The sequence below is a fragment of the Excalfactoria chinensis genome, chromosome 7 (assembly GCF_039878825.1).
Source record: "Excalfactoria chinensis isolate bCotChi1 chromosome 7, bCotChi1.hap2, whole genome shotgun sequence".
Lineage (NCBI taxonomy): Eukaryota > Metazoa > Chordata > Aves > Galliformes > Phasianidae > Excalfactoria > Excalfactoria chinensis.
The window spans coordinates 969,271-994,460 of record NC_092831.1 but is presented as its reverse complement, the minus strand read 5'-3'; the positions used below and the strand labels follow the sequence as shown (position 1 = coordinate 994,460).

Genomic DNA, 25,190 nt, shown 5'->3' with positions numbered 1-25,190 from the left:
TGTACAAAAAGCAATCAATGCTTACAACACCTGCGTGAGGCTGGAGATAAGAACGCTGCAATGCAGAGGAATTGACTCAGCCTCAGAGAAACACAGCACGGTGGATTCCACGTCCTGGGCTCTACACACCTAACCAAGTTCTCTCCTTTGTTCATACTAAGTCTGCGTTGGGAATCATTTAGTTCTCTAAAGGCGGTACATCACACACACTGAACTGCCTTTGCCGGCCCATCCTATCGGCGAGGCGCCGCCCCGCACCTGCCCGCCCATCCCCGTCTCCTCGCACTCTCCGGTCCGCCGTGCCGGGCCGCAAGTATCGCGGGAGCCGGGCGCTGCCGCAGCCATTGGGCGGCGCGGCGGAGGAGAGGCGGCCACCGAGCGGAGCGCCGGGCAGCGCCGGCCGCATCCCCGTCCCGTTCCCGGCGGCCATGAGGAGGAGGCGGGCGGCGCCGCGCTGTGCCCCGGGCGGGGGCGGCGCTGAGGGGCGGCGCTGAGGGCGCTCCGCCGCGGGTGAGCGCTGTGCGGGGCCGGGGGTGGCGTTGGGCGGGTCGGAGCTCGTGTGTTCGACAACTTTCAGTGCGTGCCGCCGCTCCGAGCTCTGCCGGCGGTCCGAGCTCTGCTGCCGCTCCCAGGTATGTCTGCTCGGAGCCCTGCCAGGGTTGGGCTGAAGGGGCTCCGGGGGTCCCTTCCTGCCCGCACGGCGCTGTGGCTCGGTGTGCTGTGCGGGGCTCGGTGTGCTGTGCAGGGCTCGGTGTGCTGTGCAGGGCGCCGTGGAGTTGCGTGTCCTTCTCTTTCCCCGTTTAGTTGTCTTCTGCGGAGTGAGAGCGGGCTGGGTAATTTGTTTGGGCGCTTCTGGAAGCAGCGAGAGGAAAGCTGAATGAGTAAGGCACGCTTGGAACGACGCAGAAGGAAACAGGAGGGTTGCAGCCGCTGGGTGATGGGCAGCCTCGAGGGGAGGGCACGGGCCTTCAGTCTGTTGGAGCAGGCCGTGTCAGCCCCTCCGTTCCGTGCAGTGTGTGCCGCTGGGCTGTGCAGGGCTGCCGCAGGAGCCCCCAAACTGCTGCTCAGTGCTCTCGCTTGGCCTGTTGCTGCGGATGCTTTGGGATTATTTTATTCGTTACGAAGTATCTGTGGCTGGCGTTAAACCTGGGGTGTAACGTGGCATGTGTTGGGGTTCCCCCTGGGATCAGCTCTGTGGGGTTTAGGAGTGATCCCTTCACAGGAGCTGTGCTCGAAGGACCCGGATCTGTGCCATGTCTCCCTGTGGCTGCGTTCGTGCGTGAGAGCTCGGTGTCTGCAGGTTGCAGAGGATGCATGGTGTTATGGGGAGAGCTGGTGCTGGTACGGCACGGGGAAGCAGGATAGCAGCCTCTGGCTGTAGGCGAGCTTAAAGGAGGGCTGTGACCAGCTTTGCCTCTCAGGCACGAATGAAGGGCTGTATGAATGCAGCCCTGCGGGGCTCCAGGCTTTGTGCTGTGAGTTCTGCCTCCCCCAGCAAGAGAAGCCTGATTCTCCCCAAGCGTTTAGGAAGGGGTGAGGTGGCAGATCTGTTCCCACTCTGTGCTCCGAGAACCCTGTTGTAGGGGTTACTAAGTTGTAAAGTCATTCCTTACCATCTACAGCAAAAGCTTTCCTTACCATCTACAGCAAAAGCTTACTACCATTTTCTGTTCTGAGCATTGCTTGCAGGATCAGTGCGCTGCTTTCCTCATAACACAAAGTGCTGCTGCTTTGGGTTGAGGCAGCATGCAGCAGGGTTGCCAGCTGCTAAATCAAGTGCCCAGGGCTAGTGGGGATTTCTTGGTTTGGCTTTTTGTTAATAGTGTTTATTTTTGCATGCGTGGCATTGGTGGGTGAATTTGAGAGAGCACTTTCACTGAAAATATGGGGGAGTCATTTTTATCAGCACAGCAAAGTGTGGTATAGGATGCTTTTGTTCAGCGCAGCGAGGCCTGTGCTCTTGTAGCAGGTCTGCCTTCAAAAACATGCAGATGATATACTCGTTCTTTCTGTACATCCTACTACTGCTTGATGATTCGCTTTTAAGTTAGAGTGACTGTGATGTGAAATTAGAGTTGGTGCTGTCAGCAGTGGCCTTGTCGCTATTCTCAGACATTGCTTCTGGAGGACTCGTTTTGTGCTGCTGGCAGTGAGAGAGCTCTGATTTCTCAGCACCGCAAATGGGTTTCTTTGGCATGCGGGGCAATGAGTGAAGAGGCCATTGAGTTCCCTAGGTGGGCAGAGTAGGTGCTTCCAGTAGATGCAGCTGCTGTTGTTCCTTGCAGCGATCTCCCCAGGTTCCGAGGGCACAGCAGCTAGCAGCCAGCTGATTGCACTCAGGCCGGCAGCTCTTGTTGTGGTGTCAGAGGCATGCTGCTGCGGAGCACATCAGTGGAGGCTGTCCCAGCTGGGCAGCTGGTTCCACATCTCTGTGGGATGCCTGGTGCTGTGCAGGCATTGCCTCAGGAAATCCTCTGGTACGTGGCTGTGCTGCTTGGGTTGTGCCATTCCCTGTGTGACTGTCCCATAGCTTCTCCCTTGGCTATTGCCTAGCTTGTACCATTTCATCAGTGTTTGAAGGGCTGGAAAACTGGTTCTGGGTGGTATCTGTCAAGTTGTCAGTACCACTCAAGTACTTGTTACTTAATTTCAGTGGTCTGTGTGGGAGAGCACCCACCACCTGAGAGCAGAGCACCAGGTTCTCTGTTAATGAGCTGCAGGGAGGCTCCAGCAGCTTGCAGGGGGATCCCTGCCTGTTTCCTGCTGGGGAGGGTGTTGGTAGGGGAGGCACCACCTGGCTGAGTTGGTGCCCATCTTCTTTTAGATCAGCGTTTTAATTGGGTTTATATTTTTAGTGCTTTGTACCGACAGATCTGTGGAAGCAGCACGTCTCAGTGCAAGAATATGAGGGCGTGGGCTAAAGGCAAAGGAATCCTTTGCCATCGTTTGCAAGCTCAGTGGCATACAGCGAGTTTGCCCTGAGCACAAAAAGCTTGTCTTGTCTGGATGTTGGGAAGCTGGGAGGTTCACTGCCTTGAGGTATTGACTGTGGGAGAAGCTGGTGCTAGGCATATTGCTTGCCTCTAGTCTGAACAATGCAACAGAAAATACAGGGTAGGCTAACAAATAAGTTTGATTAGGTGAATTAATAAGCCTTTTCTACTTTAATTTCGCCTTTTAAAGTGAAGAATAGGTTGACTTTTAAATGTCAAGTTGTCTATTTCAGGAAAGGAAAGAGTGGGAGAGACTCAGTCTTAAGACACAAAGCACTGGGTAGCTCTAACCTGATACACCTGGTTTTCTTGTTGAACATAAAAGCTTCCTGTGTGCATCTCTGAGATTGGCAGTCCGAGCACTCCGAGTTCTTCAGGTACCTGTACATGAATTGATGAACTGCTTGCAGTGTTGGGTGGTGATTCGTGCTTTTTCTTTTGGAGATAATAGTGTATGCTTAGGTTTGGTCAGATGAGTGTTAACTCTTGGAAGGCAAAATGTATTTTAACCGTATTGGTATGTCATGGAAAATAGGATTGCAATCCTTAGTAGTTTCCAAAGCAAGTTTGCTTCCTCAGCTTTTTAATGATTGTTTCTCTGGAAGCGACTCTGATGGGTTTTATTTATAAGGCAGGGCAGCAGCTTTGGCTTGTGCCATCTCACTTTGTGATGTGCTGGCCCTGGCACACGTGGGTGCAGTTGTGTTTGTGTACCCAGTCACTTCTCTCTGGCCAGCTGCCATTTGGTGCAGTGCCGCCCATGTTGCATTCTGGTTCTGCAGCAGAGATCGGCAACAGTAACAACACCAAACCTTTCTCTTCCCAGTGCTTAAGTGCTGTCATTGAGCTGGTTTCCTCATATACCCTACTCCCGTGGTCAGTATTGTAACAGTATCTGTGGCCATCCTGAGGTTTCTCATTCTTAGCCTCTGGCCTGAATTTGCTCAAGCAGGAGAGGAGAGCTGAAGACTGTGCGTGGGGATGGCTTGGGAGAATACAGAGATGCCAGGCAGGGTGAGTTGCAGCCCTGAGGTGAAGTTGCATGCCTCAAAAGCATTGCCCGTGTGATAGATTCACTAGGGAAGGCAGCATACCTCAGTTGAATAATGAAAAGGCAGGAAATTACCTCTGGAGTCATAACAGTAATGCAATTCCATCCACTTACTCATCTTCCTAAAGCACCTGCTATCTGCAGCCTGCATGTGATAATTGAAACGTAGCCCTGAAGGTCAGTGCAAGCAGTTTTCTGTCCCCCAGCTCCTAACAGCACGCTTTTCCCTCAGTGTTCATAGTTCAGAGGGCTGTAGAACAGGAGAGGCTCCTCTTGTTGTGTGATGCTGCTGGAGAACAATCTCTGTGGAAATGTGTAGCTTTATACAAAGATTTGGGCGCTCCGTGAAGCTGTCACAGCCACCGCTAAGAACAGCATCCACTTGAAAGGATGTCACTCACCTCTGTTTTACACTTAACTGCATGAGAAATTAGCACTGCTAAACAAAACAGCCACTTTCCACACAGTGCTACTTTTTGGTTTGCATCCCTTCTCACTAAGCACCTAAACGTTAGTGCCGATGTGTTGGCGAGTGCTGACATCCCGTTGGCTGTGGGCTGGCCATGGCTGCATGCAGCTGGAGGCCCAGGCAGAAGTCAGGTGTCCTCACATGGCTTTGGTTTTTCTGTACAGAGTTTATTCCAGTCTTGCCCAAGGCTTAGGGCACTTAATTCAGACAGCACTGGCAGGAAGATGCTGGCTTGAGGTCTGTTGTTTGTGGTGGGATCAGTGCGCTGGTGGGGCTGTGTGTCAGCTTTGGGCTGTGCAAATATAACCAGGGAGCAGAACTGGTGCTGGATGCTCCTCAGAGCCCTGGCCCCAGTTGGTGCTGCCATTGTTTTTAAGGAGGGGGTAATTCTTTTGGTTTGTAATCTCACAGAGATAGCATGAAATTAAAAGCTTTGGAGGCAGCTGGACGGAGTAGTGCTGAATGCCATGGTGTTGAGTCCCCAAGGAAATGAAGCAGGTGGATTGCAGAGAGCAATGCTGAGCACGTGCTTCACATCCCCAGAGCCACGTGCCGTGTGGAAGCTCTGCAGGGGGCTGTTCCAGTACCCAATAAAGGTGATGTGAGCTTTTGTGGCTGCCTTTAATTCTGCCAGTTGTACAGAGCTTGACTTGATAACCTCTGTAAGATCCTCTTAGTGCTGCGTTTTGCTGTGGCAGTTTTAGGAAAGCCTGGCAATGCAGCTGAGTTCTAAATTTGCATCCTGTTTTCTATTATAAAACCCTGCCTTTATTGCTTCCAGCGCTGCCAAACTGCAGTGTTTTGGGGCAGGGATTTCCCTGCTTTGTTGCTGCTGCCTACTGTTTAAAATTAGCTTTGTTCTTTGCAGTGGCAGCTGGGAGGCCTGGTGTGGTTTTCTTCCCCTTCCTCCCCTGAAGCCTCGGTACTCCAGATTTTAGTAAAATCCCAAATCAAAGCAATTTAGAGCCAGAGTAATGGGGAGAGTTTGTGGCTGGGGCCCTTGGCAGCTGGTGTGTATTGCTGCATGGGAACTCAGTGGCCCTGCATTAGCTGGGCTTCGGTGTTAAAGTAGGTCTGCTTTTCATTTTTGAAGTAGTGGGATGAGTATTTAATTGAAATCGTAGAATCACAGAACTACTCAGGTTGGAAAAGACCTCAAAGATCATCAAGTCCAACCGCAGCCTAACCATAGTACCCTAACTCTTAACAACCCTCTGCTAAATCCTATCTCTGAGCACCACATCCAAATGGCTCTTAAACACATCCAGGGATGGAGATTCAACCACCTCCCTGGGGAGCCTATTCTAGTGTTTAACTACCCTTTCTGTAAAGAAGTGTTTCCTAACATCCAACTTAAACTTACCTTGGTGCAACTTGAGGCCATTTCCCCTCATCCTGTCACCAGTGAGAAGAGACCAGCCCCGCTCTGCTGTAAGCACCCTTCAGATGCTGGAAGAGAGCGATAAGGTCTCCCCTCAGCCTTCTTTTCCCCAGGCTAAACACCCCAGCTCCCTCAGCCTCTCCTCATAGGGTTGATTTTCCAAGCCCTTCACAAGCCTCGTTGCCCTTCTCTGGACCTGCCGTGGCGTTACAGCAGCAGTGGTTCCTGCACAGTTGGTTTAGAAGCTGCACAGATTTGGGAATAGGAGATTTTTCCACTCGTCCCTCTGACTGTTCTGCTGCTGAGGTTCGCTGGGTTGAATTAAACCAAGAATTGATGAAGGAAAGAATTCCTCTGTATGATTAAGTGCTCGGGGAGGACGTGCCTTTGTGTCAGCTGGTGCTGAACAAATAGCTGCGGTACTGAAGGCTACAGAAGCCAATTACAGGCGCTGCAGCGACAGGGGCTGCGTGGGGGGGGTGAAGGCTTCTGCATGTTCTCTTTTTTCCCCTAATAAAGATCTATGTCATTTTTCAAGGTGTTCTTTTTTTTTTCTTTCTTGGTAATTTTCTTCCTATCACTAAACCGTTCCTGTTGACTAGCATGAAAATAAATTGTGCTAACTGGAAGCAAGCGTTCCAGAGCCCATAGGATTTTAAATCAACCGGCCGTGTGTCGTTCTGGTGAGAGAAGGAGCTGCTGGCTGTGTGTGTGTGTGTGGCAGATGAGCGGCTTTATTGATTATTACGTAGTCAAACAGCACTTCTAGCAGATTTCTAAAAAGCATATTTAAATTGTTCCGTCTCGTTTGTTCAAGTGAAGTGAAACTCAAAGCTAAGTTTCTTTACAAAGCGCCTTGGAACTAAGATAAATGCGGATACAGTTTATGAGAATCATGATGATCAAGATCACCCAGTTCCAACCCTGACAGTCCCTTGGCTGTGTCCCCTTGCCCTTCCTGCTGTGCCCCAGCATGTTTGGGTTACCCCTAGGAGCTGGAGGCACGCAGAGTCAGCAGCAGGCAGTTTTGATTCCTTTCCATCCACCCCGCAGCCTGCTCATCCTGGAAGCAAATACTCCATGGGCTCCTTGTTTCCATCCTAGGAAAGGCAGCGGAGCAGTAAGGCCTGTCCTGTGTTTTGTTTTGCAGGTGCTGGGACAGCTATCCTGTGGTTCAGCTCCAAGGCTGTGTGCGGGGACGTGGCTGAAGCACAGCTCCCAGTGCTGGTGTGGAATGCAGCGTATAACGGTACGAGTGAGGTGTCCACGTGTGGTCATCTAACTTAGCAGAGAATCCCAGAGCTGTGGGGGCTGGAAAGGACCTCTGGAGCTCCCCCAGGCCAACCCCACAGCAGTTCCCTACAGCAGCTGCACACAGAGTGTCCAGGTGGGTACGAGGGCTCCAGAGGAGACTCCCCCACCTCCCTGGGCAGCTGAGCACCTCATAGCACTCAGGTTCTTTCTCACATCCCATTGGCTTTCTTGACCACCAGGGTCACCCTGCTGGCCTCCAGGACACCTGGGTCCTTCTCATAGAGTTCCTTTCCAGCAGCTCAGCCCCATACCTGTACTGATGCATGTGGTTATTATGGAACTATGCTGAGAGTAGATCATAGAATGGTTAGATTGGAAGGGACCTGAAGGATCATGAAGCTCCAAACTCCCCACCACATGCAGGGTCACCAACCTGCACACTGAATACCAGCCCAGGCTGCCCAGGGCCCCATCCAACCTGACCTTGAGCACCTCCAGGGATGGACGAGATATTCATAGCCTCTCTGTGCAGCTGTTCCAGCACCTTCCCGCACTCAGAGTAAAGAACTTAAATAACTCAGATATGGACACCTCATGTAGGTTTTGGTGACCAAACGTCATGTTGCAGGGAAGAGCCTAAAGAGCTGGTTGGGTAACTGCTGTGTTCTTTTGCAGGTGCCTCTGGTGCTGCTGCCACAGCACTCAATCTTTCCTTCAGAATTAATTAAAAAAAGCAAATTGCTTTTAGTCCTCACAGGACATTTTAAAGCAGCACCATAAACACAGTATTTGAGGCAAAAGAAAACTTCGTTGTGTTAATGTCTAATGTTGAGAAAAGTTCCTGATCAGAACTGGATGGAGTTTGGGTTAGAACTGTCTGTTAGCACTACTTTGACCTTTTGCATGCTCTTTATTAAAATATGTTACATTGCATTAGAGCCTCATTAAAATGACTGAGTGTGCTTCTAAATAAAAGCATGTATGGAGGCTTCCTGTGAGATCTGTCAATTTAAATGGTTGACATTCATGGATGAGGGTGGAAAGGCCTCGGGTTGGAAAATGAAAAGTGCCTGCATACTTCATGTGGAAGTGCAGTGTTGAGATGTTGACTTTTTTCAATTCAGGCTGTATTTGTTAGCTAATTCAGACCTCTTCTCCTTTTCATCGCAGTGGGATGCATGCCTCTGCTTCCATGTTGGATTTTAGCTGTGGGAGTTTGGTGCATCTCAGCAACGGCGTTCTTTCTTTAGCACTTTAACTGGAAAGGAAGCAAAGCAATGAGGAGATTTGTTTACTGCAAGGTGGTGCTGGCCACTTCTCTCATGTGGGTGCTTGTGGACGTCTTCTTACTTCTGTACTTCAGTGAATGTAATAAATGTGATGACAAGAAGGAGAGGTCCCTGCTGCCTGCTCTGAGGGGTGAGTGCCAAGTCTGAGCCATCTCTTGTGGCCATGGATTTATTATTATTTTTAAATTATCTTTCTCATATCTTTCTCTGTGCCTCCTAAATTATTTTCCCAGTTCAAACAGACAGAATACCAAGATCTGAAGCACTCTGCACTGGTTTCAGAATTGCAGGTATCTTAGTGTCTGACCTTCTACCATATTGAAGCCTGAGCCCTGTATGTTATTTTTTCAGCAAAAGCAATAGAAAATGTCTGGTATGTAGAAGAGAGAAGCCAAAATAATTATTATTTGGAAATCCAGTGCTTGGAGTCATTCTTATGATTAGAGAAGAAAGATTCTGCTTATGTAGAATGTGTATAGAACTAAGAGGTAAGCTTTCCATGCCTTTTTAGTTGTAATTATTGCTCTGTAAATGATTCATGAAGACAACTTTGCAGTAGGTGTACAGTGTAAATGGTGACAGTTCATAGACTGAACACAGCTGTCAGAAATCCCCCTCTGATGTCTGCTGCATCTTGAAGCATACGAGTGACAAGTACAAAAGCTGAGTGCTATAGCAGTGAGCTGTTGTTGTTCTGGTTAGTGACATTGCTTAACAGCTTGCAAGTGTTATCCCAATTAACACAGAGCTGGCTTCCAGACAAGCCATCTTTACTTGTGTCTATTTTTGTACCACGATTGAAGGAAAATATCCTTATTTCTTATACCTGCTTCCTGCCCTAGAAGAAAATCAGTGCTGGTCAGCCTTTAGCAGTCCCTGCATACGCAGAAATTGGTGAAAATATTAGATTGGTAAATCAGCATCTGCATCCTTATAGTGTTGGGTTCTGCAGCTGTAGGGTTGTGTTCTCCCATTGCTGCTGTCCTCATGCTGCTTGCTGCAGGTGGCTGACGTCTGACAGATCTCAAGGTGATGGAGGAATAAGTTCCCAGGACGTGCACCGCGTGAAGTCGGAGCTGGGTCTGGCCTCTCTCTGGATTGAAGCACACTGAGGTGGCCAGTGAGAGGGGGTTCTCAGCAGGGCATCTCTTGGCCTGCATGCAAGGCTGCTCCCCTCTTCTCCTTCCTGCAGGAGACACAGCTGTTGATGTGTTGGGAACATCCAGAGCCAAGGTGTGCTGCTCGAGCTGGTTCAGCCAGGGCTCTGAAGGGAAGGGAGAAGCTGGCAAAGTTTGCAAAAAAAAGCCTATAAAGTACAGTGTTGGTATTGATAACAATTCTATTTCAAATGCTTTTAAAAAGATGTAAGGACAGCTCGGTTGTGAACTTGTGTATTTGTTTATTTTTTGGTAGTTTGTTTTTAAATGGTGAAATGACAGAGATGAATGCAGGAGTTGCTGGCCCAAGGAAAGAGATTGGAAATGAAATTTTATGTTGTGAACTAATTGCATTCAATCTAATGTTCCTAGCAGATGGTTCTTCTGAAACATGCAAGACTTGCAAAAGGCAAGGCAGGGTGCCTTCAGGTCTGCCTGGAGAAATAATCCTTCTGGTATTGAAAGCAAGAGTGCTTACGTGCAGATTGGAGGTCAGTTTGCTCAGTGTGCTGAGCTTCCAACAAAGGAGATGCTGTTTAAGCCAAGGTAGTCTGATGGCCTGGAGACTGATCAGTTCAGCTTTATTTTTGTTTCCCATGAATTGGGATAGCTCTGAGAGACTCCAGAGGCTTTGGTTCCTGCAGCCCTATCCTTCCCACAGCAATGTCTGGGAGACCAAGTGAAGGCCAGCATCCCTTCGGGTTGTGTGCTGTGGGGGCTGGGAGCTTAGGATGTGTCTTGGAGGGGGGCAGAGAAAGGTGCTGCGGATTTGGAACGTGAAAACACTTTCCTGCAGGAAAATACTCAGATCTTTTAATTTCAAATTCAAAGTTGTTAATTAAACACAATATTTTCTGTTCCAAAAGCTGTCTTTGAAGATGATTCTCATTTAGAAGCTTTTGGAAAGCGCATGTTGATCTTGGGGAAGTCAAAGCTCTCCGAGCAATAAAGAAGGGAGCGTGTGCATTGACTGAAATAGTAATTGTCAAGGGAGTGTGATTATTTTAATTAAAATGAGTGAGAGCGATGAGATGGAATTGTATTTTTGAATGCTTGTCTTTGCAGCATGACTAATGTATCTGTAATGTGCTGTATGCTTTAGGCTCCCATAGAGCAGTGCCAAATCCTTAATATTTTTGTCTAATGTTTTCATGCAGATTTCTGTTCCCGTATTATGAACGATATTCCTAAGTAGTACAAAAGGGCTTTCATAAAATCAGTACAAGTTATTAAATTGCTATTTTGAGGACAACTCGGTGTAAAGGGAAGGTTCATTTATTCAAACCCTGTAATGTATTTCTGTTTCGAGAGAGAAAAGGTCTGTTGTAATCATGTAAAGCAAGTGAATGAAACATTGGGCTGCGGTATGAAAAGTTTGGGGTTACGGCCAAGTTTAGAAAAGGAGGCATTCATTTTGGTAGTTGCCATAGTAACGTGTTTATCTGTCAGATTACTGTACGCATTGGGCTGTCTGCATTCACAATGGGAGCAGATATTTTTAATAGCGTGCCATAAAGATTTAATGGACGGAGGGATGAATGTGTACACTGCGCTCCAGTCTTGGCACAAATTTGTTGACAAATAAAACCTGAAGTGCTGATTTGGGTATTGTGGTGGGACAATAAGCTAATTTCTAGATCAGTTCCGTTTCTAAAGATTGAGGGGAAAACCTGAGCGTAGCAGATGCCTTTATCTGGTTGCAAGCATTTAAGAAGAAGCAAAAGAGTAGACAGCATTCCTGAGGGATCAGGTGCCCCCAGATGGAGCAAGCAGGCTGCAGGGGAGCCACGTTTTCCAGCAGGCTGTGGAGGACCAATGGCAGGATGCTTCTTACTGCAGTGATGGAGGATGAGCAGGTATTGTAGGTCGGTTTTGCTTTGGTGATGGCAGGAGGTGCTTTCCAGCTGACGGGTGGGTTTTTAGGATTCTTTCTTGTGTTCAGCATTTGATTCATAAAATTACTGGAAATTCTTTCAAGCCTCCTGTTTTGCACAGTATCTGTAACCTTTTAGACCCACTTGCTTGCAAGTTTTTTAGTTTCATGGGAACTTATAAGTGATTCTTGGAAGCTGTGTACTTCCAGCATCAGCTTTAATAATGGATTTTGTCGATGAATTATGGCTCCTTTTTGTTATTGATGCCATGCTCTATACCTTGAATGAAGCTTCATTGATTTCAGGAAAGCTCTGCAAACACTTGTCCACGTGCTCAAGCCCAGTTGCAAGAACTGAGGCTTAGAAATGAAGCTCAATTTGCCATCAGCCTCTTTTAATCCACTGTTAAACAATCCCTCACTTGTTCTGAAAATAACACAGTGCAGTTGATCACAGCAGAGTAGTTTTCCATCCTTTGTGAGCTCTGTGTAGGTGTTAAGAAGTGCAAGAAGACATAGGAGCAATGAGAACTGCGGAGAGGTCGCAGGGCATTGGAAGGTGGTACAGCACATCGGGTGGCTCTGTGCTGCAGCTCTTCTGTTTTGCAAAGGGCGAGAAAGGTTTTTATAATACTGGCTTTAAGCCGTAGTTCTTGTGATTAGCATTTGAGTTATTTTTCCCCTTGTGAAGTATCAGTGATATGGAATTGGGGGGCAACTCCTGCTAGAAATACTAATTGGTGTTATCACTGAGAAACACTTCTCAATTATGTTTCTCTGTAGTAGTGCAGTATGAGACCTGAATAACGATTGCAGATGACGATGTCTGTGTGAAGCCCTGGTTGTTTGTGTGTCTGAGTGCTGCTCCTGGAGTCTGTTTTCGGTCGCTGTCGTGCAGTGTACTCCTGTATTGGGAATGAAAGTTTTCAGCGGCAGACGTTCTCGAGAGCCCTGATTGCCAAACCTGGCAAGCTGAAGTGTGCATTCATCTGCATAATAAAGAGTGAGGAATCAGAGCGGGATTTATTCCAATGTCGTCCTTCTTGTCCTTGGGAGCATAGTCTATATTAAAAATCAATTAATGAGAAAACTAAGCCAAAACAAGAACCCCAGGCTCTTACCGTGCAGAAAAGTCTGTGATATCCCAGCTATCTGTGGCAGAGAGGCGTTGTTCACCTTGTTGGGTTAGGAAGGCCTATGATGAATGGGAGTGCTGGGTGCATCCCGGTTCCCGTGTTACAGGGCAGTGGAGAAGCTGTGGATGCCCCATCCCTGGGGGTGCTCAAGGCCAGGCTGGATGGGGTCCTGGGCAGCCTGGGCTGCTGTTAAATGTGGAGGTTGGACTTTGGGGTCCCTTCCAACCCAAGCCATTCTATGATTCTGTGATACAAATTTCTGCATCAAACTGGTGTGACTTTTGACACCTTTGTCTTGAGTTTCATCCTGAATAGTTCCAAGCTTTTCTGAGGCTGAGCAGCAAAATAAAACACATAAATATAAATTATTTTTGTTCAAATGGTTTAAACATCATTTACACATAAACAGAAAAGTGTCTTGGTTTTTTACTGGGTCGCATAACTAATGCTTGTGTTTGTACATTATGTGGAGTTTCATCCTTTTGGCCACATCCTTTGCTGCAGAGCTCCTGTCAGGGCTCTGTTAAGGTTGGAAGCAGCCTGGAAACATTTAGCCCCTAAATCTCTTAATAGTTTGTCACCGTGCCTGGGCTTAGCTGTGGCAGAAATAGCCCTTTCCTCCCGAGGGTCATCATTAATTACACGCTCCGTGGCTGTTCTGCATGCAGAAAACCTGTAGCAGTGCTTTAGAAGTTGGAGCTTTGGGGCTGAGGAGGGAAGAGAGGAAGGCCGTGTATATGCTGTGTGCCTCCTGAGCTGTTCTGCAAAGCAAGATGGAGTGTGAACGTACACCTCGATGTCTTCCCCTCCCTCCATTCCCCATTGCTTCTTTCACTGATACTCACCATGCAGAGATGAATTTTGCATTCCTTTCATCAAGAGAAAATAGCAGTTGCTGTGAAGGTTACAAAAGCTTGGCTGGAAAAGAAGCCTTTTAAGAGGAATTCAGATAAACATTTGGTAGAGAAGGCTTCTTATATGCAGAACTTAAGAAATAGAATTCAGTTATCACTTGGTCAGTAAGGCCTTGTTTCTAGGCTTGTAGGAGTAAGCATAGCACTGATTGCTCAATTGGCTTTTGGCCTTTTTAAACTAGAGTATTGCATGCATTTCTGTGCCAAGGAAGAGCTTTGCTGCTCTCCTCTACGGGAGCAGGGATGGGTAGGATGCTGCCCCTGTGCTGCCTGACTTCTGTCCTCATGCACTCCTGGAGAACGGGTTGTGGTTTATTGCCATACCCATTACTGTGCTTTGCACAGCTTCCTCTTAAATGTTAAGGTAATTTCAAATCTAATCAGCTGGAAAGCATTTTTATACGCAGAATGCCTGTTAGTATGCTTTGTGTCTGCAGTCTGAGGAAGAAAATAGGTGGAACGTGGTATTTTGTGGTAATTTAAGCAGAGCTTTGTCAAATTATGTTCTGAAAGTACAGCGGTCAGCAGCAAACCGACACTGTGCTGAAGGGTTAGGTTTGCTGTGCTGTGTTAGGGAATGTTTTCAAGTACAAATAAGCTAGTTTTTAGTTAAAGGGTATTCATTTTATTTTGTACAGGAGCACTTGGTGTGTAGAGGCGCAGGGATACGCTGATGCTTGCTATAGGTTCTGTTAAAAGTGATTTCTAACAGTTTGGCATTGCTTAGTGATTATATGGTTAAAAACAGAATCACAGAATCACAGCATGGCTGGGTTGGAAGGGACCTCAAGGATCATGAAGCTTCAACCCCCCACCACATGCAGGGCCACCAACCTCTACACTGAATACCAGCCCAGGCTGCCCAGGGCCCCATCCAACCTGGCCTTGAACACCTCCAGGGATGGACGGGGCATCCACAGCCTCTCTGGGCAGCTGTTCCAGCACCTCACCACTCTCATAGTACAGAACTTCCCCCTGACATCCAACCTAAATCTTCCCTCCTTCAACCTAAAACCATTTCCCCTTGTCCTGCTGTTATCTACCTTTGTAAAGAGTTGCAAACCTATCTTGAGTTCTTATTTCTCGTTTGCTCTTAAAGGTGGTTGTATGTAAACGTGTGTCCTGTGCCTAGTGCCTTGGCCAGTTTTGGCTTTGTTTAGTAGAGGACGTTCCCCAGTCATGAAGCCTTGAACCTATAGCTGCCATATTCTTGATAACTTCACATTCCCACACCTGCAAGGCAAGAGTGGCAAAGCTGTATTTGTCCATGTTTTGTTGCAGAGTCAGAAGGAATGCCAGGCTGTGGCCTTGGGGCCTTGGCCCTGTTGCACTCAGTGAAAGTGCAGAGGGACTGCAAGAAAGAACATCTAAAACCAAACCAAAACAAACCTCGTGTATCAACCTCCATAGTATGGCATACTGTGTCATTACTGCAGTGAGTTCAGCTGTGTGTTCCCTCGCTGCTGCACTGAGATAATGCTGTGCTCCAGAGTGCCTTGAATTGCAGGAGCAATATTCCTTGAGTGATGTTGGTATCTGAAAGCCAAATAAAACTTTAATCATAAAAGACTTTCTCCATTAAGCGATAAGAGCGCTTTGTAATAAAAGAACTTGTCAGTCTTCCATGGTTTAGGAATAATTTAACCACGTTAAATTCCCTCGATTTAGGCTTTATATAATGGCAATTTCTCCTACTTGCTGCTTGGAAGTTTAAATACAGCATATAGGGACCTTAGTGCTGATGGGTTCAGCAGTTGGTTCCACTTTTGATAGTCTTAAAATTTAACTGCATGAAATTATCCTGTTTCAAACTTCATAAAACGTCAATTTGCCTCGTTTTGCTACCGCGTGGAAATGGTGATTGAGAGCTGAGTGTACCGTAGCATTAAGCAGCGTGCTGCCGTGTGGGATGGCCGGCTGCTGTCAGCTTGAGAATACATGTGGCTGTGTTTGCGGAGCTGCCCCTGGGTTTGTGACCTCCTCTGTCACCAGGGCCAACCCATTGCAGTGGGATGAGGTCTGTGTGACACATCACTGATGCTGGGCTGTGTGGTGGTTCAGAATAAGATACGGGTGTTGTTTCCTTAGAGGAGAAGTGCAGAAGTGAGCCCAGGGCAGGTAGGAAGAGGTGCTGGTTGGGCCTCATTTGTTTTCTTTTTGGTTTGCCTCCTCAAAGATCTATTGCTGTTTTGAAGATTAAAGATTTGTATTGCTGATAAATATTCCCTTTAAGCATTTCATTTGATTTCCTTGAGGGTTCTCTATTTACTGTTATAATTATTTATGTCTCTGCTTAGCCCTCTGTGCTAGGTACTTTAATCCTTATGACGTGACACGACAAGGAAAATGGGAACACGTGCTCTGAGAAAGAACATTTATATTTAAATATAACGAATACTTGAATGATTTTGTTTTAAGAATGAGTTGTTAGATGGTTCTGGTATGGATGCTGAGCAGAGAGAGCTCAGTTCCCTCATACCCACTGTCAGCATCTGCTGGTGGACATGGGTATGGGAGAGTCACAGAATCACAGCGTGGTTGGGTTGGAAGGGACCTCAAGGATCATGAAGCTCCAACCCCCCACCACAGGCAGGGCCACCAACCTCCACATTGAATACCAGCCCAGGCTGCCCAGGGCCCCATCCAACGTGTCCTTGAACACCTCCAGGGATGGATGGGGCATCCACAGCCTCTCTGGGCAGCTGTCCCAGCACCTCACCACTCTCAGAGTAAATAGTAGTGTGCACATAGTTGTTGTGTGTATCCTTTGCTGCTTTGTTCCAATGGTGCTGGTATTCAAGGAGAGCGTTGCACTGTTTCTGCAGTGTGGGTTTCTTTCCCTCTCTTCTTACTTCTGGCTTTAAAGCCAGCTTTGATTAAACTGTTGGATGTGAAATGATTTTCTTATGTGACCGTTCGTGACTTTCTGTAGGTGTAGAAGTTGCTTTGAACAAGAGCCATGAGCCACAAATGAGGCAGGGCAGATTCTCCATAGAAATGCTGTTCATCTGGTGTGTGTTTTATGGCAGCGTGAAGAATAAAGTGAGAGGAAAGAACCGCTTCCCCATGAGTAGTTCACACATCTCAAATTCAGCCACTAAACCAGCCTTGGTTGGTGTATTGACCATCAGTGGCCAGTGGTACAAGGATTGAATAGATAAATCATTTAAATGTATTAAAACGACTCAGTGCGATGAATATATATTCTTCCAGTCATTATCCTTTCTAGTACTGGAGAAAATACATCTCAGAGGTAAATACTATGGAATGAACTTTGGTTGTAGACTCACAACTTTGTCGTTCATTTACCTGAGGCCGTATGTGTCCTGTGATTCTGGGCAGACATCTGTAACCACGAGGGGAGGTAACCTGCTTGGATTTTGGATTTTCAGAGGAATGAAATAGTTGGCTTTGCTGCTCTCATCTGCTCAGGGTGAGCCTTTCTGGGGCTGCGGGTGGGGGATTGGTTATAGGTTAACTGTGTTTGAAAATAGGATGATGGGAAAATAATGAAGCATTCAGGACTTTATGATTCTGTTTCAGGTGTTATTTAACAATTAAGAGATAGCTGGTTCTTCTTTTTGTATAAAAGAACCCCCACAAAACAGCAGCTAATAGTCTGTTTCTCTTGCCATATGATAAAGTATAATTAAAACATGTTGCCAGAATGGAAGTGTAATTGCTGATGTAGATTACTGTACCAAGGAGACCTCCAACAAGGGGAAGCGTTGGGCATTGGGTGGCAGTTTGGAGCTCCCATCTCTGCATTTTCAGATCCCTGCTGCTTTTATGGTCAGAGTCGTTATCCTACAAGCATGGAAGAAGAGGAAAAGAACTTCCTTAAATGATCACAGTGGGTACAGTTAAAGCAAGCTCTTGAAACAGTCTGTAGATAAATGGTGCCATTGTAAGCCTTAATTTGAGCTTGCAAAGAGCTGGATGGGCATTTTTAATTAAAAATACCTTCTGCTTTGAGCTTTCTGTCATTTAGGGTGGAGTTGATCTTCAGGCTGGATTCCTTGAAATCCTTGCAGTTATGGCAGAAACAATAAGTTAGCACCAGAACTACATGCTTTGTGTTCTTCTACCCTGTCCAGTCTCCTGTGGGCACAGTCCAAGCTTTGGAATGCTTGTGATGATGACATTCAGGATGTCCTGGGATTGCTTGCTAGGAGTTAAAGTAACCAAAGTTGAACTTTTAGGTGGAGTGAAGGGAGGAAATGGGGCTCCAAAGCCCCCTGCTGAGGAGGAGGGAGAAAATCTCAGAGGAGGCTCTCCATCCAGTGAGCATTTGGAAGCAGTGAACTTGTGGGTGAGAGTCCCCAGTAATGGCAGAACCTGCTGGGTTGGACCCGCGGTCTAAAGTATCACGGAGTGTGCAGTGTTTGTTTGCTCTCTTGAAAACACTGCATTGCAAACAAAACTTGTGTGTTGTCCTGCAGACTGAGAGGCTGGTAATGGGATTTACCTAAGAACCTCTGGGAGTTGCCCACTGGTAAGCTCATAATTAATCCCACATTAGTGCAGGCTGCTGTCGGCCGCTCACAGTGTCTGGTTGCTGTTGGGCCATCTGTGCTCACAGCAGGTGGGGAGAGCAGCAGTGTGGGAGGGATGGGACAGGTGGGTGCCATGCATCTGTTCTGTCAGGTGAAACTATGGGGAAGTAAAGCAAAGAAGCAAAGATATGCCTGCCTCATCAGCTCGGGAATAGTGAACAAACATGAGAGACATTGGGTTTGTTTCAGTAGGATTATAACTATTTTTTCTCCACTTTTCCTGCCCTGGAAGCATCGCATTCAGGATCGCTTTAGCCCTGCTCAAGCATGGCTGCTGCCTGTGGTGCAGGCAGGGCTGGATTTATGGCTGCTTGTCTGTGCCAGCTGGTGAATGGCAGTGATGGGATGTCAGTGGGACAGAGGAGCGGTATGAGCCTTATTAGTGCTTGGAAATGTTGCTGGCTCTTAAGAGGCAAGACATATTAACCCATTTATTAAACAGCATCAAAATTAATGGTAGTTTCCTTTTAAAGCTTGTTGTTATTCTCTTCCTTATTCTGAAATGTTCTGCAGTCAGTCTGCACGGCTCCTTCGCCCTGCAGGAAGAGCTCGAGGCTTTGTGTGCTTGACTTTGCTGTCTCTGTTTATGAGAAATTCCCCTGGATGCCGCAGCTTCAGTGCTGAAAATGTGTGTTCCTAAATGGGCTCTGCTCAGGGAGCACGAGGAATGACTCTCCTGCTTTTGTGCTGGCTATCTGTAACTGCACTCTGTGGAGCTGTTGCTTTAGAATTTGCTTGAAGCCTTTTAATCTTCAGACCCTGCGCTGCGTGTTACCATGCTGATGACACTAACACATCCATTCATTTAGCTAATGCTTCACCTACTTTGCAGTTGTCTCATCTGCTGCAGCCGTACAGAACTGCTGAAACACGCACAAGATGTCACACCCCCACAAAACCTCTCCAGAAGAATAAACGTAGTTATGTCCCCTCTAAATACATGCTGTCTGCTTTCCCGCATGCTGTGCTGGAAACAGGTTTTGCTCAGTTTCAGAGGTACGTGTTTAGAACATAATTAAAGCGAGTTTGCATAGAAATTACTTAATTTTTCCTGCTCAAACACGCGCTGTTTGCTTGGCTGGGAATCCGCTTTTGCTTTTGGGTTCGCTTTGTCTGAGATGTGATCATCTTTGACTGCTGGGTTTCTGTTTCTGCAGTTCACAAGATGTTGCTGACAGCACATTTCCTGCCCTTTTGCTGTCTTTCCAGATTGATTTTTGTCACTGTAATTTTCAGTCTTCTTAGCCTACTCCTTATATACGTATCTTTTTTTTCCCCCTAAATTAGGTTAGTGCTCTGTCAGATTGTTAGTGTTTGAACTTTGTCATCTCGCTGCCTCTCATTGGAGACTCATTTTTATGCTTAGATCTGATTTGTGTGATCTGATGTATGTTCATGCGGTTCAGTGTCAGGTGCTGGTGCAGTGAACGGTGGCTCTTAGCGGTGCACTGGGCGCATGGTTGGACTCGGTGGCCTTGGAGGTCTTTTCCAACTGGGATGATTTGATGAACCAAGTGAAAAATCTGAAAGAACAAGCAAAGCAAAACACATCAGTGACTGTTCCATAGTGCTGGCAGTGTTGTACCAGCTGAAGGCTCAAGCCCTGCTGTGGTTCTTTCTGCATTTTACAACCCAGGCTGGTGATGTGAGAATAGAAGATGCTATTTTTGCAGCTTGAGCCCCAGCAGCTCTGCGTTTCTGACAGGGGCAGCAGTGAGGACAGGAGCTAAGTGCCTGCTGCTAATCCCTGGGATTGCAGCCTGACCGTCAGAAAGCTTCTGAGTGGGAGATAAGCACATAAGGAGGGATAATGTGTCTGTTACTGCTCAGCTGATGAAGGAAGAGGCACACCGACCTGACCCCGGAAAGGTCCCCACCTCTCCTGAGAACTCTTCCCTCTTGCTCCAGTTGTCATTGTGATAAGTTTATTGGAAGCAGAACCAACTGATGAGGTTATCTTCTTGGTACTTCTCAGCAGCTGCTCCATTCTCCCCAAGTGAGATTGTGTTCAGGATGAAGAGTATAGCCATCAGTTCATACCTGACTGGCAGACTGCTGGGTTGCTGGGCTGATCACACCCAGAAAACTGCTGCTGTGGGTCCGGGTCCTTGCTGTGGGGCAGGCAGCGATGCTCTTAGGGACAGCATCCTTGGACAACGGGCACAAACTAACCTGCAGCTCAGTGCTGCCTCGTGATCAGAAAGGATCTACTGCCCAATGAAGAGCTGCTGGTCTCAGCTGGAGAGAAGTGGATGCCCTCTGGAAGTGCCTTTCCCTCACCAGCAGCTGGAGAGAGGCTTTAACAACCACTGATGGGTAAACTTAAATTGACTTAATCCAACATTGTTTGCCTGTCTGATGTTAATCAGATCCAGGTAGCACCATCTGGTCCCCTAATGAATGGTCTATTTTCTTCCCAAGGTGTAGACAAACCCCTGCCTTTGAGCATGCTGGAGCTAACAGCAGCTTAAGGAAACCGCAGGCACTGAGTGGGGTGTAGGTGCTGTTTCCCTGCTAGGATATAAAACAAGGAAGAGAAAGTGATGTAGGAGATGCATGACGTAGGAGGCAGTTGGGTGCTTTCTTTCAGCCTCAGGAGCAGGTGGTCCACATTACTCTCTTCCAAAATAGTAACCCTGGTTACTTTTCAACACAGAAAACAGGTCAAATATAGGGCGTAATTTCAGGCATAGCTTGTTTCAGTGGAGTATTGGAAGATGCTTTATCATCACTATAGAAAAACTGGAACAAAAGATGCTTATCTGGTATCAACATGAGGAAGGTTTTGTGGCTCACCTTGTCATCATGTTTTTCTCTTTGCTCTTCTTGGAAGGAATTAAGGTTCAGGTGTGAATGTTTCTCTCCCCAGGAGCGTTATGGCTGTGGGAGGTGGAGCTCCATGCGGTGGTGCTTTCAGTTCCCTCCATCTGGTGCCACCTCTCCATGGTTTCTTTCACCATCCTGCCTGCACCAGCTGCCGCAGTGCACTCCCCCTGCATCACCTGCCTTTGGCTTCCTTAATTTGCTGCATTGATTGGAATTAATGGCATTAGTGGGACAGCTGGCGTGTTGCAATAGAAAGGAGAAGAAATGAAAGAGGGCACAAAAGAAGGCAGCCTGGCCTTGAATGCCTGCAGGGATGGAGCATCCACAGCCTCCTTGGGCAGCCTGCTCCATTTTACAGGTCTGGTTTTCCATTGGAGCAAGGAGCAGACTGGAAGGCAGTAGCTGAGGTAGTGCCTTAATTTAGCTGGAGCAAATTCTTCAATGGTTTTTGTGTATTTAAATGAAAAGCCACCCTATGTCTGTAGCTCAGTGCTTGGAACTGCTGTGTTCTCTTCCAGGAACATCTTTCAGGAAGTGAAGCTTTCAATGTAAACAGTAGAGAGACTTTTAAGATGCACAAAAGTCTATTGTTAGTGCGTGTGCAAATTCGTTTCAATATAATTTTATGCTTTCTTTTTCTCTTATCAGCTCTCTAAGTGAAAAGAATGTGCCCATGGAGTACATCTCACCATGTACTTAGCTCTTACCAAGAATGCAGTGCTGTGCTGGTCAGTGCCAGTGTCTTAGATGCGTGCCTTCAACCTGCCTATCTAGACAGCACCTTTCATTCCCCTTCATCTATTTCAGCAATTAAAAATGCACAGAGTGCTGTAATTAACACATGTGCATGCAGGGTGCAGATTATTGGAAGGGCGATTAGTTGTGTGTGAGCGCAGAGACCCACTGGCTGTGTCTGCAGGCAGATATCGCATTGCTGCTCAGCACCAGGGGATGGAGCAGAACATGTGGGTGTGCGCTCAGTGTGTTTTCTCATCAACAGGAGTGAAAACTCTTGTAAGGAAAGGAGGTAGATCGAAGGCTGCTCTGTGTTTGGAGAGCCAGCTTGTGCCTGTGGTTAGGTGCAAGTTTAACATTCCTGCCTGTTTAACTGCTGGGAGACTCTCCAGCTGCAGCTCAGTGTTTTCGGTTTCTGTGCATCTTAGGATGTAAACTCTTTTGGCATCATTTGACTTGTCCCTTACTGCGTAGGCTGGTTGGCTACGTGTGCAGATGGGGAGTTACTGGTGAAGTAAGCAGTGATATGTTACCATTGTGAAAGCAGTCGTGAGGTCCTTCCTTCACCCTCAGACAGTTTCTTCTGGCACAGGAGGGATGTGATCTGCACATTGGATGCGAATGAAACAGAAATATCTGCAGTATTGAATGCCTGCAAGTGGGTTTAAACAAAAACCTGTAACACAGCTTCAAACCTGTTTCCTCTCTCCTTGTCTGTAATTACAGACGAGACTTTTGACTCCTGGTTGTTTCCAGTCTCCAGGTGCTGTTTATCAAATCCTGGTATACTGTTGCATCGCCTCTTGCCTGGGAGCAGTTAACAAGCCTGATGTATAACCCTGCCCACAGCATTAGCACCCGCTGGTGCTTTGCAGCAGACGTGTCACAGCAATAGGAACTGTTCCTCCTTTGCATGTGTGATTTGTCATTTGTCACCTGCAGCAGTGCACTTACACTGCTCACTGCTTCAGTCGGTGCGTGCACAGCGCTTCTCCCCAAGGAGGTGGGTGGTTTTCTGCCTCTTTGCTCGCTTATTCCTTTGTTAAGCATGGTTTGCCTTGGAAGATATCCTTTACTGTAAGGCAGTCAGTTAGATGAACGGTCACTGACCTTAATATGAAGAATCACAGGGAAGTGTTTATCTATAACTTATTTTCTCAATGTATGGGGTTAAATCTAGAACAGGTTGATGTAATCATGACATTCAGAAGGCCTTACCTGCTAGATCTGTGTCATATCGTGTCTGTGAGAAGGGGAAATCAGTGTTTGTGAAGAAAGCACATGTGTTTTTAAAACAGTGCCAAACCTAGCAGATCTAATTGCAGTAATTTAATAGGTCATTAGGAGCTTTTTTGCCGTAGAACAGCACTCCACAGTTGGAAGGGAGCAGTGATGGGTGCTGCCCTATGATGGGGGGTGTCCACCAGCAGGAGCATGGCCATGAATCCCTGTCTGCAGGTGCGTGTGTTGCCTTAAGTGACAGTTGTCCTGAGAGCAGTGAAGTCCAGCATACATAAGCAAATAAATGGATCTGTGGGGCTGTGGTGGGGCTGCTTGCAATGGTGAGGTGCTGGGAGAGGACTCTGAGGGCAGGGCTGGCAGCTGGCAGGGCCTGCTCTGCTGGCAGAGCTTTGGGCACTGCAGTAGGACATACAGCTATTGGAGAGCATCCAAAGGAGGGCTGCAGAGATGGGGAAGGGCCCAGAGGACAGGATGTGAGGAGTGGCCGAGGTCCCTTGACTTGTTCAGCACAGAGCAGAGGAGGCTGAAGGGGCACTTTGTGGCACCCCACAGCTCCTCGTGAGCAGAGGGGCAGACATGGAACTGTAGCAGGATCTTGTTCTGAAGAGATGTGTAAACAAATCCAGGTAGCTCTCAGATGCTTCTCCTTTCACAGATGTGGAAACACGAAGCCTGTTGATGAAAGCAGATAAGACCCTGAGGCAGAGAAGCTGTATGTCCGTAATGACTGGAAGTTATATGACCCTCAAAAACACTGGACTGCCAGCCAAGGAGGTCAGGGATGCTTTAAGAAAGAAACGAAACTATTCTTACCTTCATTCCACTCAGTTAATGCCAGCTTAGTGTTTCCTTGTGGAAGATTGCTTTTCCTGCCACCATAAATCGTGCATTCACTGCTCTACCCTCAATGTTTTTTGCTTTGTTTGTGAGTTTCTCAGAACGACTGCTGCTATGGGCCAGCACAGCACAGCGTTCTGTGTGCACACTTGTTTGAGAGCTGCAGTGTGACAGACTCGTGCAGTGTGCTGTCGTGCCACACATGGAGCTCCTCCGTGCTGATGGGACCAGCTCCAGCAGCAGCAGGTGCAAGTCTGCTGGCTTTTGCTTGCTTAGCAGCTAGCACTGGGGTTTCCATTACATTTAGATTAATATCGATATGTTAATGTATCTTTCCTGAGCTATTTCTCATTTGTTATTTTTTGGAGGGAGGTAGTTCATACCTCATTGTATGCACTAGCCCCGAATTCATTAGCAGCCATAAAAGTGATAGATGAGCAGCTGATTTATTTGAATGCCCTTCTTTCCTTCAAGGGAAGGGAACTGTGTCTGCTCAGTGCTGCCTCTCCTATGGGCAGCAGTGTGGTGTGAGTGGTGGGATGCTGCAGTGCACTTCACAACAGGTGCTGGCCGTGCCAGTCCTTCTCTTGGATTTTGCTCCAGGGCTTATTTTTGTTTATTTACTCACTCCAGCAAAGTAAGGAGACGACTAGACCAAACTTTTGCCACTCTTCTTGTCAGCTTGATCTTACAGCCCTGTTTGGAGTGTCTGAATGGCTCATTTAAATCAGGAATTGTGTTTTTCTCTCTTGCTTTTATGCAGCTTCGCTTCTCTCAATCCTGAGGATGAAACCACAGAGTAGGAAGAAATAACTAGATGTTCTAGCTGATACCTAATTAAGCTTTGAATTTTTATCAATGTCATAGCTGTTACTGTGGTGTAAACAAGGCCAGTAATGGCGGAGACCTTTAGCTTTACAAGATTGCATCGTGTGTGCAGGTTCCTTAGGAACTCATGAGGAACATTGATGCCACCCTTCAGCTCTTTTAAGGCAGCAACCAGCATCTATAAGCAGCGCTTGTGTCCATCCTGAGTGCTGCTTAAATCTGATGTGCCCTTTATTTGCACTGCTTGTTGGTGCTGGCAGTAGCAGTGCGGTCTGGTGTTTCTCTGGACAGCATGTGTGGAAATGCTGAATAAGAATCTAATGGCAGAAATTGCAGTCAATTCTGATGCTTTTATTATTGGAAAGTGACTTTTTGGGTTGTTTTTTTGGGTTTGTGGAGCTCTCGTCTTAGAAGACATTGCACAGCACGCGACCTATTTAATGACGGTTATGACAACTTAGTGGGATTTGTTGCTGCTGTATAATTAAAACTAGAATTCTTTGTGTTCTGGATTAAGATGAGTCTGAGCAGCAAAAGATGGATCATCCAAATGGCAACGGACTGCGAATTGATCCTGTAGCTTATTGGATTCAGTAGGGAGTTTATAACAAATTACTTGGGCATAAACCAGCAGAATAATATTGAGTGT

The 25,190-nt window shown here is 47.1% G+C and overlaps 1 protein-coding gene across 4 annotated transcripts in view; it reads left to right on the top strand.

Annotated features, from left to right (window-relative positions):
* The first annotated feature begins 314 nt into the window (after positions 1 to 314).
* The window catches only part of GALNT13 (polypeptide N-acetylgalactosaminyltransferase 13), a 67,988-nt gene continuing 43,112 nt past the window's right edge, over positions 315 to 25,190 (top strand). Inside the window, exons 1-3 of one of the 4 annotated variants that reach the window (XM_072341577.1) lie at positions 315 to 510; positions 7,045 to 7,143; positions 8,319 to 8,567. In XM_072341577.1, the coding sequence (XP_072197678.1) occupies positions 8,426 to 8,567 (142 nt within the window). In that variant the 5' untranslated portion in view covers positions 315 to 510; positions 7,045 to 7,143; positions 8,319 to 8,425. Of the gene's footprint in view, positions 633 to 7,044; positions 7,282 to 8,318; positions 8,568 to 25,190 lie in introns of all 4 variants that reach the window. The other 3 variants (XM_072341578.1, XM_072341576.1, XM_072341579.1) reach the window with 3 other exon arrangements.